General features: G+C 35.0%; 3 protein-coding genes across 5 annotated transcripts; 1 reads left to right on the top strand and 2 right to left on the bottom strand.

Moving 5' to 3' along the window:
- Positions 1-588: 588 nt before the first annotated feature.
- Positions 589-2,773, bottom strand: LOC108325927 (thioredoxin-like fold domain-containing protein MRL7L, chloroplastic). Of its 2 annotated transcripts, XM_017559075.2 has the most exons (6): positions 2,524-2,773; positions 1,685-2,235; positions 1,526-1,607; positions 1,313-1,424; positions 1,020-1,204; positions 589-918 (listed from the first exon to the last, which is right to left on the bottom strand). In XM_017559075.2, the coding sequence occupies exons 1-5, from the start codon at positions 2,620-2,622 to the stop codon at positions 1,068-1,070; spliced, it is 981 nt and encodes a 326-aa protein (XP_017414564.1). In that variant the 5' UTR covers positions 2,623-2,773; the 3' UTR covers positions 589-918; positions 1,020-1,067. The 2 variants fall into 2 exon arrangements, with proteins under 2 accessions (XP_017414564.1, XP_017414562.1); XM_017559073.2 differs by having other exon boundaries at positions 589-1,204.
- A 2,044-nt stretch (positions 2,774-4,817) lies between these two features.
- LOC108325322 (uncharacterized) lies at positions 4,818-6,981 on the top strand. Of its 2 annotated transcripts, XM_017558380.2 has the most exons (5): positions 4,818-4,943; positions 5,177-5,250; positions 5,363-5,416; positions 5,734-5,862; positions 6,558-6,981. In XM_017558380.2, exons 2-5 carry the CDS (start codon positions 5,194-5,196, stop codon positions 6,687-6,689), a joined length of 372 nt encoding a protein of 123 aa, XP_017413869.1. In that variant the 5' UTR covers positions 4,818-4,943; positions 5,177-5,193; the 3' UTR covers positions 6,690-6,981. The 2 variants fall into 2 exon arrangements, with proteins under 2 accessions (XP_017413869.1, XP_052730696.1); XM_052874736.1 differs by lacking the exon at positions 4,818-4,943 and having other exon boundaries at positions 4,976-5,250.
- Positions 6,982-7,180: 199 nt separating this feature from the next.
- On the bottom strand, positions 7,181-13,550 carry LOC108324038 (uncharacterized). Its single transcript, XM_017556828.2, has 11 exons — positions 13,141-13,550; positions 12,827-13,052; positions 12,664-12,753; positions 12,141-12,310; positions 11,817-11,956; positions 11,071-11,248; positions 10,386-10,980; positions 9,853-9,965; positions 8,043-8,286; positions 7,570-7,832; positions 7,181-7,431 (listed from the first exon to the last, which is right to left on the bottom strand). The coding sequence occupies exons 1-10, from the start codon at positions 13,314-13,316 to the stop codon at positions 7,605-7,607; spliced, it is 2,160 nt and encodes a 719-aa protein (XP_017412317.1). The 5' UTR covers positions 13,317-13,550; the 3' UTR covers positions 7,181-7,431; positions 7,570-7,604.
- Between the last annotated feature and the right edge of the window lie 298 nt (positions 13,551-13,848).

Genomic DNA, 13,848 nt, shown 5'->3' with positions numbered 1-13,848 from the left:
TTTTAAAACAGCCTAGATGAAAAAAAAAAGGAAGGATTAAAATAGTCTGTGATGGCATCATTGATTCATATAGTTAACAAGTACACGTATTTATTTCGATGTGAGTGAATACATTAAAAGAGCAGATAAAACTTTTTACAATTTTGTTAAAATTACGATGCTTCGTAGGATAAATATGTTAATTCTTATACACCTAAAAACCATGATCATAATCAACAAACAGTTTGTAAAACAAATAGAAATTACATTTTTAAATTTGAAACGCTTGAAATTCATATAAAAGGTTTTACTTAAATTAAAAATCCAAGTAATACTTCTTACTAATAAGTTTATAAGTAGAATAAAAAGAAAATGATAAATATTTTAGACTTTTACTTTTTAAGAGAAAAATTATCATTAAATATGTTCTTGTTCAAGTTGGTTTTGTAATTTCTATAAATTAATTATTCCCCAGTTGTGATTTCTTTTGTAATTTGTTTGAATAGATATTACTTACCATCTGAAACAGTTTTTCAAAACACATTAAATACTACTTGCTACTTCCTACCACGTTAATTTGATTTAACAGAGAAAAATGAATTATTTTATGCAATTATAAAACTACTTGCCACCATATTCTATTTTCTGTCAGAATCTAACTATCAAAACCTCATACAGTATTGTTAGCCAATACTACTTCTTACAACCCTTTAATATGTCTATTACAAATAACTCTCATTTATCCGAAAAATGACTCAATGAATCCTCAGAATATGCACAGTGCCCCAAGGATACATGAAGTTTTTACTCAGTACCAAATTAGTCACCTTGTCTCGAATTTTCGTCTTCCATGTTCATTTATTCTTTCATCCCAACAAGCTAAGTGTAATGCTCATTTCCTCTGTTGGCTTCCATGAACACTCATCAAAAGAGCCAGACCTAACAAATTTCTTGCCTCTTATCATATTATGTGCATTCAATAGAGCTATACATTCCCCTTGCATTCATTATACAAAGGCTAATGTCAGAGGCATCTTTACCTTGAAATATTTCAGCACGATGAACTCAAAATTTGGACCCTTGATTTTTCAGGACACTGGATTATTAGTGACAACAGAAGGAATATTTTCTTGGGAAAATGTCACATTATTCAAACAGGGTGGTTTAGCTGCTCCATAGTAAAAGTAAGCCATGACTTTTGACCACTCTTCTGCGGTGCGAATGGCTGAGAGACCACCAAATGGAAGTTATGCAAAGTCAGAAGGAAAGAGATTAAAGAAACGGGAAACCGAAATTTCTTTTCTTTTTAAAATATTTTGTGTGTAATATATACCTTTGTCACGGAATAAAATCTTGCCGGCTTTAGTGAAGATAATCTCTGGGAATACTGATACTTTTAGTGCATCTACCAGTTCAGTCTCAACAACAGCATCAATTGCAACACACTTTCATAAGAGAAGTGCCAGGTCGTGAGACAAAAGAAAAGAAAAACATCGCATGCTAAAGTAGCAGGAACCAAAGGTATAAAATTTTACTGACTACTTACTCTTGGTGAAGGTAATCTGCAGTTCCATATGATGTGCACAGCCTTCTCCAGTTCCTCCCGAATTTTTTCATTCTCCTTTGGCCTAAAAATAAAATTAAGAAACTTTTTACTTTTATTTGATTGCAAAATATACAAAATAAACAACAGCTTGATGTTAACCTTCTATATCGATTGTGCACGAGAACAATCAAGGGACTTATGTCTTTGAATACTGTCTCCTCCCATTCTGCAGTCTTTAGGTCTTTGATAGGACGAATGTAATTATCATCTTGCCACACTATTTCCGGACGGTCAACATCATCGTCATTGTCATCATCCTTTTTCTGATTCTTAATAGTAATTTTGTCAAAAAACTGACCCAAGCTGAATCCCCAGCCATCAGCATCTTCAGGCCAGTTTGGATCATCCTCGTCCACAACAAGAGAGTAATCATCCATAAGCTTCTGCAGTTTTTTCTTCTTTTCCTCGGGGTCTAATTCCTCTTCTACATTGGGTTCCTTATCCAAAACCTGTCTTATCGCCCTCCTCCATTCCAGTCTCTCCTCCAGACTCATGAGGTAAGGGTCATTTTTAGCAGACCCAGTTGTTGCATCATCGTCATCGTCATCATCAGAGTCACTAGATGTTTCTTTCCCTCTCTTCCATTTACCACCGTCAGATTTGAGTGCTTGGACTCTGCTTGAGATTCTTATTTTTCTGCTATCACCATCCTGTTTGAGAGACATATAACAGTTTATCAAACTTTATATGAGATAACACTCAAAACTTAAACCTTAATTGAATGAATTTCTCCATAAACACTTCGGAGAAAAGGAACATAAGACGATGAAAATGAATTGCAAGTGCTGAACTCTTATACAAAATATTCCATTAAATCTCAATTCATTTCCTTTTTGCCTTCTTGTTTTCTTCAAGTTAAAAGAGTAACCTATGAAGAAATTGATTTTAACCAAAAGGGTCGTAGAAAAATTGCAAGGAGAAGATATTAATATACTTGCCAGGCTTAAGGGAAGAAAACATGAATTGGAGCTATGTTTTGTAACCCTAGATGAAACGAAAGAGGAGAAGGGCAGAGTGATGGAATGTGACAGCGCCATTTCTTCATTCAAAGTTCTGCAAAAGGGAAACAACAAAAAAGGTGAGTGAGTAGATAAATGGAAAACCAAATGGGTTGAATTGAAAATTTTGAGCCAGCGAAATGAACGTGTTTGAGAGAAAGTTTATCTACAGCCAAACTGAAAAAATGCCAAAAAAAAGTTTAGAGTCTGAAGAAAAATGGTGAGGAAATCCTAGACATTTTAATGTTTTGAAAAAATTACATAAACATGGTTAAATATTTTAAGTATAATTTAAAGGATTTGTTTTAATTTAAAAGATTTATTTTTTAAGAAATAAAATTTGATAAATAATTATTTAATTAAAAAAAAATTATTAAATACTAGTTGATATTTTTAGATATTGTTATAAATCGAAAAAAATTAAGAGATATTATGAGCTATTTTTATATAGTAATATATATTGTTGTAAGATACTAACAAGTAAGAATAGACTATTGTATTTTTTTTTATAAATAGGTTTAATAGTTAACTTTGTCCCTAGTTTGGTTGGCAAATCTCAATTTAGTCTCTCTTTAGAAAATTGTTTGAAATTGGTCTTTACTTTTAAATTTTTGAGTCAAAATAGTCTATTTTCTTAAGTATAATCAAACAGAGTTAATGGGTTAATGATGTGACACTACTTATTGATTACGTGTGAAATATTTATGTGTGTGCTTACCTGTGAAAAGATTTTATTCAGAAATTAGGTTTTTTTAATTGGGGAAATAAAATAATTTACAACTATTAAAAAAAAAGAGAATATCTCTTTTATCTCGGCCTATAACCCCAATCTATCTTCATCCTCTTCTCCCCTCTACGCCACCCATGTCAACACAGAACCATTATCATTTTCATACCCCTTCTTACGCTGCCACCAACCATCACACTCTTCATCTTTATGTACATTCATTCACCAACATCTCTTTAACCTGCACCCAGAAAGCAAAGTAATATCCAGAGAATAAAAACATTAAGTGGAGAAGACTAGCCAATAAACATCACACTCCCCAAAAATCAAATTCAATCTGCTTCATTTTCTTAATCCAATAAAAAATGAGGCAGAATCTACTCCCACCATCTTCATCAAATTTTAACCTAGGAATTCATTTCCCATTTCCCCAATTTCTTTTTGGTACGCAAACCCTAATATGCACCCTTTAGTGAAGAAATCTGTTGTCCAACAATATCAGAGACCGATCCTTATTAGATGACTGGTGTGTTCATTCGCGTCCTCGGTGCCGAGGTTGTTGCGACGAGTTCCCTTGCCCAGAAGATTGGTTCCTTTTCCGTTCTGAACCGCGGGCGTCGTCGACGACAGTCCGGCGGGTAGTATGGTGGTGCTCTTGGTGGCAGCGTCAGCATGAGTGGTTGGCTGCTGCAACCGGCACGGGTCTCAGCCAGCCGGAGAAGATGCAAAGGATCGAGGCGGAGAATCGCGGCGGTGGCGATCCTGGTTCATGTCGTTGGTGTCGCCGGAATAGACAAGACTCCTCTCGCGCGCGAAAAAGGGGGACGAAGGTTTCGAGCTGCTACGTCCAACGTAGGTGGCGTCGTTGGTGATGCTCTTGGCCGGCAGAAAAGAGGTGCAACGCCACGAGTGGGGGAGAAGATGACTGCTCAATTAAAAAACCCAATTTCTGAATAAAACCCTTTCTTCTCTAATTAACCAACACGTAAAGACCAATTTCAAACAATTTTCTAAAGAGAGACTAAATTGAGATTTGTCAACCAAACTAGGGACAAAGTTGACTATTAAACCTTATGAATATTATGATATTAGGCTTTAAGCTTTTATATATATATATATATATATATATATATATATAAATAGAACATAAAAATTTGGAAAAAAGTTTAAGGTAAGAAGAATAATGTTTTAAAGGTTGGATTTTGAAAAAAAAAAGAAAGGAAAAGTGAAAAATTATAGGTAAGAGAGATTTATTTATTTATTTATTTTTGTTTTTTTTATACGTGTATTATGAGTTCGGTTAAACTGTGATTATTTTTTATTGGAGAAATTAATAATTGCTTTGAGTATAGGATTGACTGGATATATGATTTGGGAAAAATGTTACTATTTTTCCTATATTAACATAGGGGGTGCAGATATTAATCACGGGGTGCAGAAAGCAAACTCCCTAGTTTAGAGTCAAAATATTTCACCCCATTAGGGATTTCTGGCTTCTTTGTATATAATAACTTAAAACTAAAAAAAAAATTGAAAAACAAATGAAAAAGAGCAAAACATAAATTTGGAGAAGGGGATAAAAATAAAAGAAAAACGCGACAATTTGTTTCTCTAAATTCTGACGAGTTCCGTGGTAGGTAGCAACATAGTCCAAATTCATACTCAATTCTTTCGATTAGTATTGTGGGTGTTTGTGGGGTGGGGATGTGGTTTTTTCGACGGTTGTAAAGTCGTAATTGAAACAGGAAAAGGGGTTTAGGAATTAAATGATCAATTTTTCAAAAAGAATTTTTGGAACTTTAAATGCTTTGATTTGATCATGATTTTTCCAGTGTATGAATGTTTGTTGTTCAATTGGGTATGCAGATTAAGGTCGAAAAGCCATGGAAGAGATGCCGGGTTCAGCAACGGCAATAAATTCTTCCAATATTGGATTTCAGGTACTTTGTTTCTTAGCTGTATTTCATTTTATGTGCTGTGATTCTTTTTGGGTTTTATAATTTCTTTTCTCTTGTTTCGTGAAAATATAATTTGGGGTGCTGTTTTATGCAGCTATTGAAGAAACAAGGTTGGAAAGAAGGGACTGGTCTTGGAGTATCTGAGCAGGTTTTCTTTCTTACTCTCTTTCTAACTGATTGATGGAATTTGCTCTCAAAAAAATGTTTGTAAATGTTGAAGTCGTAACATTCAACCCTTCTGTTGATTCGTATTAGTTCAAAATAGACCATTTTCTTGATTTCTAATTCTTGGGAGATTACTTGTGTAATTTTTTTTTACTTTAGGAATCACTTAGGAGAGAGAGAGTAACACTTTACCTGGGCATTAAATGTTCTTAATTCAAAAACACATGCTTGGGGAACAGAAATAGCATAACCATTGTGATGATTACAATAATTCTGATGAATAATTTGTTATGGAAACAGGGTAGATTAGAACCCGTGGAAACTTATGTAAAAAATAATAAACGAGGTTTGGGAGCAGATAAAGTGAAGAAAAAGGCCGTGAAAGTGAAACCGGATCATAGCGATTCCTCTAAAGAGACCAGTCAACAGGTAATATTTTCTTAAGATTGTCTTTTAGATCACTGCCTAGGGTTTTATACCATCTCTCTGTTTGCATCTATTGTGTAAAAATTTACATAAACAATTTTAAGTGGTAGAAAGAACTCTGGCTTGACATATCCAGAAGCATGACATAACCATGAAATTACTACCTTTTTGTTTGGAGTTGGAGGATGAACGGAAAAGGCTGTATTACTTGAAGAATGTTGGTTCCAAGTTTAATTGATTGAAATAGACTAATTCTTCAAATTCCTTTTTTTTTTTGTAAAATTTGGTGTGGGTGTTCGAGAAGAAAACTTGAAGGAACACTAACCAAATGGAGTTGTTCTGGAGGGTATTCTTTTGGTGTTAAAGGGGTTGACAAGCTGAATTTGTTCGTCAGGCCTAGACTCATAAGTTTGAATCTGACCAAGTTTGCTTGAGACAAATGATTCTTTCATGTGATTCAACTCATTTTTCATCACTGGAATTGTAAAGTAACTTGCTAGTTTGGCAACCTTGAAATGGTGCATTCTCTGTCTTACTGCAAACAGTCCCTGCAAACAATAACTGGCCGTAAATAAGGCACTATGAGGCACTAAAACTATTGATTTTGAATATTTGACGTTTTCATGTTACTGTGGCGGCATCATTAGTTTTTTACTGTTAATGATTTACTGCTTGTCATTGGCTGTAAATAATTTCAGGATCATTTACCTCAAAAGAAAAGCAAAACTTTGTCTAAACGGATGAGAAAGATGCAGGAGTTGGAGAAGAAAATGCAAGAGAAGGAGTTTGAACGAGCTTTTTTCAGAGAGTTCTGGCCAGAAAATGTATAAAAGAGAATCAAGTAGTCTATATTCTGTCAGAAGTAGAGAAGATTTCAGAACTCGTGCAAATTGGATCTCCGGGGTGTTTTTTCCAGGATACAGAAGTTATGAAAGGCCATTGCGAAATGTAGGAATTATGTGCAAATATTATTCACATTATCTTGTGTTATATGTAAAAGGGTAGGGGGGAAAACATTGTATTACTATTTCGTTTTTTTACAAAGTGAATATGTAAAGAGAGATGAACATTTTTTTTTACGAAACATCCAATTTGTTAATAAAAATCTGAAGAAATAAAAAATCAACAATTTTTTTCAAGATCATAAACACAATACGTCGTTCCATTAGTTATTTTATATCTAATTTTAATAAATAATCAGTTTTTTCAAAAACTAAATACATGCGTATTAATTAGTCTACAACAAACTATTAACAAGCTAAATTGAATCTTGAAAATACTTACTGAACGTCAAAGAAAGATTAAAATGACTCATGTTCAATTATGAGAATTGTGTGGTGTTTACTCAAGAATAAATTGAATTTGAGTACGTTTTCGTAGGATCAGTTTTGGGTATTTACATATTTTTCCCACAATCCAGTATTTAGTCATGCCTAGATCAAATTCTATTACATCAACATATTGCTTATTATATCTACTGAATTTTAAAGGTAATGACATCGAAAATAAGCTTGTTTTTGTCAAAACTTCTTTAGCACATCATTGTGGGGCCGTACAAAAGATCCAAACTACCTGAGGAAGCATAGAAGAGGTAAGAGAGTATTATACAACTTTGCTGCCAAATACGAGAAGGATATGCATACTTGAAGAATAGACAAAAAAGGAGAAGAATGAAGGAACTAAATTATATGGTTAATGAATGATAGTTACCCAGAAAATTATGTGAAGCTTTTGGGCGTATGAAATCATTTTCTTTTTTTGGAGTCTTCAGGCTTAATGAGCTGGACAGGAGCAGCTGGTATTCTGATCCACCATTCTCTAATCCGCCTTATCCATCTATCACTACTTTCCTTCCTACATGGCATCTCCCTTGTGTAATACTCAAGGAATACTACCAAAAAGATATATTTTGGTGGAACAAAAGCAAACACAGCTGCTATGAATACAAGTATTACTGCAACCTTCTCTGTTGCCTGCACAACAAATGCTAAACTTCAGAAAAAGGTTAACTCTTTAAGGAATCGTTTTTAGGTAAATAAAATCTCTTTTAGGTAATAACATATCTACTTCATTCATATTGGATTATGAAACTCTGCACAAACCTCATTATGTATTCGACCAGCTACATGCACAACATTTTGTTTTCTTTCATCGTAGAAATAGAGCATGACTACGATACTCACCTGTGGTAAGATAGCAAGTAGAAGAGCTCTCAACTTTAGGAGAGTAATATTTGCAGCTTGAATGACTGCTTCAAAATGTGTAATCGCCTCTTGTAATGTGAGCAGTTGTTCTACAGCATTTCGATTTGCGGGAGGAGTTACTATGAAGGCTTCTAATGACCTTCCCTTTCTGAAATACCTTCTCCAGAGCATGAGAATTGCAACAAACACAAAAATGGATGGCAGAAGGTACTGGATCCACCCCCTGTATGCAGAATGGTGCGAAAAACATCATGGACAGATTAAAGGCAGGACAAGTAATTAGACGTAACATCAGACATGCACTCGTTAAATAATATAAAAAATACATTTTAGTCATTTGATCAATATCCTTCCATATTGATTTGTTTCTTTGCTTTTTGTGTTTCTTGAGTCTCTTGTACTGTAATTTGGTTTAATTTACAATTATTTCTCAATAATCAATACATAAAACTCAACACCTAATAGTGATCAACTTGAGCTTTGTCCATTTATATGAGTGAGGAAAATGCTAATAAACTAAGGAAATCATGGTTGTGTCTTACCCATTATCTTAGGGCGCATCCGTTTGCACTAATTTACTATTCAAGTAGATTACGTGAAGCATATTAGTGATGACTAATGGTGTTTGTTTCCAACGATCTGCAAGCGATGGAGAGCACGGATTAGCAGGATCACATCGTCCTTCCATCTCTCGTGTGTTGAACAGATTTGAGAGTGATAGTGATTGTTTTACAATAATGTTCCTACTATATTAAGGTGGGTGGTTCAGTTTATTAGTTCTAAGAGGTGGGAACTTTTGTTTCGGAGTTTTGTCTGTGTTGGTGGAAATAGTGTGGTATTCAACTTCACAATGTTTGAGGTGAGTTCCATAGGAGGTCACATGGTAAAATGGGTGTAACCCAATAGCAGCGTGGGTGGCGGGGTGGTGGACCTCCATGGTGGTGAAGGCAAATGGGAAGGTGGTCCTGGAAAGCGTTTCATGAACGGTTGTGACAGTGGAGTGTTAGGAATCGGTTTTGGGTGTAGTGGAACCAATTCCATGAAGGGTTAAAGGCAAGGGAATTGGTTTTGGGGCTTGTGGAACCGATTCCATGAGCATGCATATGTGTGGGTTCTTGATTATATAGCTTGTTGTGATTCTTGATCCATTTACCATATTCAGGGACCTTTGAGAATACTAGGATTATGAATATTAAAATTTCTCCAAGACAAGTCTAAAAAAATATGTAATAATTATATTATATAATAATAATAAGTAATAATAATATATATTACATGTATAATAATAATAATAATAATAAAATAATAATATTAATAAAATATTAATTTTTACCTTAATGGCAAAATGGTAACCTTATATTTTAATCTATTAAAATTTTTTTTTATTTATCATATCAATCAAATCACTCACAAACTCTCACAATTTTTACTTCCAAATCCACTCATTTTCACCTCCAAATCCTTTAAAAGAAAGGACACAAACTTTACCTCCAAATCTATTCAAATTCACCCACTCACTCTCCCTAAAATCCATCTTCAAAATGAACATACCCTTAAGGATTTAGATAAAGTGGTTATGATTATTAGATTTATAATTGACGGGACAAAATTTGAGACAAGAAACAACACAAAAAATGTGAGAGTTGAGGATGAAAGCTACCTATTAACAAAAAATGAGAGAGTACTGACATTTATACAGAACTCACCAATTTAAAAAGACATAAAATGACAAAGGATGTTAATGTGGGCCAAATCCAATCATATGCTGATTTTACAATAAAACAATTACCTTATAATCATATAACACGTGAGTAGCAAAAAGGCTGCCGATTTGTAGAAGTCTTTCCATGAGGCCAACAGCCGTAGTCGATTAGCAGATACAATGACGGGGAATAGTAGTTCCTACAAAGAGTTAAAAGAATTAACCATACCACATATACAAAAAATATTAGTTCCTTTTATTTTTCCATCATCCACTTGGGAAACTTTATATTTTGAGTTTGAGAAGCTAAGTAATTCAATGGATATCCTAAGCCCACCCAGTAGACATATTTTCAGGTTTAAAATTGAAATACATTTCAAGTATGAAGCAAAATAACGAGATGAAGGAGCATTTTCAATTTTGGTTGCAGCATATTTCGACAACGACAACAACAAAGCTATATCTAACTAAGTGAGGATATAAAGCATATTATAACAAATTCATGTCAGTTTCCTTTCTAATTAATCATCTTAACTTCACTATAATTTCCATAATCAAAGGAGCTCAGATTTATTTTTTCCAAAAAAATAAAGGAGTATGGAATGTAAATAATAGTGAACCTTCATTACAGCAACATTTGTATCGATTCCCTCCACCTTCACTTGGTCCACGGTTGCTTGTGCAGCTTCAGCTTTTCCAGTGTCCAGAAGGGACTTTTTCACTGCAATTTCCAAGGGATGTATCTCACCAACCCCCATATCACTAACAAAAATTGTTCCCTCACAAATATCAACCATCATTTTTGATCTGAATCCAAGATAGAAAAGTGCCATAACTGCAGCTGGAGACACTGATAGATGCCCTTTTGTATCTTTAGAGGCAGGAACATCACGTTTACCAGAAACAGCAGTCAAATTTGCTAAGTTATGTGCAATGGTTTCCAAGATTAGGTCTCCCCGTGGAAGATTTTCAGCTAGGTTAAAAGTAAGTAAAGTTTTATAGTGGGATGAGAAAAACCGGAAAGCTTCTCTAACTGCACGATAACGGAAAATGCCCAGAATAGCCCTGGCAAGTACTTCTAGTTTTTGTGTCTCTTTAAGGTTGTATTTCCTGATAAACTTGTGTGCACGTAAGATCTCCAGACTAATGTCCAACCAATAGTCACGACGCAAGTTTGCTTTAAATTCAGGGAATTCAAAATATGCAGGCTCTGCTCTGTCAATACATAGTGAAAAATCATATTCAAGTGGACAGGTAATGAAATGTACAGACAAGTATGGTGAAATTTGTCAACAGATAACATACACAGAAGTTGACTTGTACATCACAGCTTTATCAAACAGGCGAGCACCAAGGGGTCCAGTTAGATCAGGCTTTATGACCTGTTTCAAGTCTGAGCACAGATCATATCGAACAGCTTTCTCATATATACCAACTCCCAGCGACTCAAAGTACAGAGCATAATTGGTCAGGGTCAACCGCCCTAAAAAGGTCAGAAAATTGAGGTTCAACTGAGTAAGGTGGAAAACATGTATGGATCATTACTTAGCAAGATGAAAATGGGTTCCTAGTCAGACACAAAGCAGCAAGGAAAGGTGATCTAAAATAATTTAATTCATTCCACACAATCCAATTTGCTGGCGTTCTACAAATCAGCTTCTAATTAAGGTCCTAAAAAGACTTCCCCTGAGCATAAATGCAGGAGATTATTTCATGATTTTTTTCATGCAAATAGACATTCATGATAACTAACCAGCACAAGGGTTTTCCTTTAATTGGTGCAAAAAAAGCAACTAAGGGAATTTTGTAGAAGTAATTAACTACAAATATTTGAGTGCAGCCCTTGGTGACTGATTGGGCTCTTAGTAGCTCAATGACTCCAGCAGCATAGTGTTAAATAGTGAGAGTTGCTAACCACCTATACAAGCTATTTGAATCTGTAATAATCACAGTAATAAATTCCAACATGTTGGAGAACTAAAATCAGCATCGACAACTAGACTATTTAAACAAATAAAATCGGCTTTTGGGTATTAGAATGAACGACTCACCAGGCCATGCAACGATTCCAATATGTTGAAGAACAGGTTGAGTTGGAATTGTCCCGTCAATATCAAGGACAATCTCCTCGTCAGCAAGTTGAAGATTTCCAACAGACGCAGACATCATATTCTTAGAATTCTTTATAACCCTGCGTGCAACTAGTGTCAGCAAGTACACAAACAACAACAAACACAACAAAACCTTATTCCATTAGGTAGGTTAACTACATGGATCACACCGCACTATTTGGTCGTTAGTAAAGACAAAGGTTCAGCAATGCAGGAAGTACACAAAAAAGGTAACCAAGTGGAAGGAATAAACAATAATCTTACTTATCAAGTGATCTTAGGTATTTGTCATAAACAAGAAAATGAAGCCTATGTGCGGAAGTACTCGTGAGTGCATGGAAGAGATTGTGAACAGTTACAACATCAGCAATGGAAACACACACAGGAGCAATCCGCGAGAAAGCCTCTTGACCAACCGTCTTCTTGCCATCAACCTAAACAAAAAACATTGCAATCACATCATCAACTTCATACTTGAATGACTATTAAATTTAGAGTTTAATAGTCCTGTACCATCAATGCAAAAATATCTCCAGTGTCAACCAATCAGAAACCATGACGATATAACTTCTAAGTTGATTATTGCAAAAAAGAAAAAAGAAAAACAACACACTTATTCTACATAACAATTTGTGACTGAAAAGCAGTGCAAAATTCTTAACCTAAATGGCAATCTGTGATTGGATGACAGTATATGAGCTTTTTACACTGATAGTACACAGCTTTTTTTTCTCTCTTCAATTTTATAGCATAGGATAATGGGATAGGATTGTATTGATGGTGAAACCTGAAGAGCCATATTTGTGGAACTTGTATAAAACAAGGCGGAGTCATCCTCCTCCCCGACGGTTTCCTCTTTAGTTGACCTGGGGGTTTCCTGCAATGCACCGAAGAATTACATAATGATGATGAAAGTATGATGAATGCGTGAAAAAGAGAAGGGACTGAACTGGGAGGGTGTGGACGCTGGGAGCCTCCCATGCAAGCATCATGTCAAAGGTTAAACCACGGAATTCCTTGTCGTTTAAAAAATCGGAGCTTTCACTGAGTTTGTGAAGCGCTTTGTAGGAACAGAACTCCAAGAGGTGTCTAGCGTAGGTGAGAAGCTCTTTGAAGTCGGGAAGGAGTTCCGAATCGAAGCAGTGTTGCAATTCCTGCGTAGACATTCCAAGGATCCTGAACACACCACCAAATGCATTCATGGGTAATGAAATGAAAATGAAAACGAAATTAAAAAAGAGAGAGAAAGAGTGAGGAGAATAACTTGGAACAGCGAAAGACGACGGAGTTGGCGAGAGGAGACAGCTGAGGGATGGGTTTGGAAGAATTGACAGAGTCATCGGCGGCGGAGGCGTCCGGCGAAGAAGGCTTGCTGCGCTGGAATAAGGATTTGAGCGAGTTCTGATGGTTTCGAAGCATGTTCTCCCAAATTCCCTCCATCTTCACACCAATCGCTCATTCAATTACTTCGCATTTCAATTCGATTCAACGATTTATATGTCTACGCAATGCACATTGCTCAAACCACCTACTTTGCTTCTGCATTCGGGGATCTGGATCTTTTCACTTTTTCCCCTTTTTCATTTCCCTATTTTTATTCTTTTTTAATTCTGCATGTTCATTTACTCTTTTTTTCCATTGGAAGAAAAGAACATATATTTTTCAGAAAATAGTTTTACTTTTATTCCCACACTTATCCTTTCTTTTAATGTAGCAATTTATTTACATTTTTTTAAATTTAATTTAAATCAAAAACTGCTAAGGAACAGGAACAACCTCAATGAAAAATTTATATGACTAAATTAACCTAAACACATTTCAATTATGTTTTCTGACAAACACTTTCATCTAACAAAATTCAATTACAAAACACAGACATGAATCTAATTCTGAGCATGTACATGAGAAAACAAAAAAGATCTACAGAGTGGACAAGAGAATTGATTGCGAAGTATCCATTGTTCAATGCAAC

The sequence above is a fragment of the Vigna angularis genome, chromosome 3 (assembly GCF_016808095.1).
Source record: "Vigna angularis cultivar LongXiaoDou No.4 chromosome 3, ASM1680809v1, whole genome shotgun sequence".
In the NCBI taxonomy this organism is placed as follows: Eukaryota; Viridiplantae; Streptophyta; class Magnoliopsida; order Fabales; family Fabaceae; genus Vigna; species Vigna angularis.
This window is presented reverse-complemented; position numbering and strand designations above follow the sequence as displayed.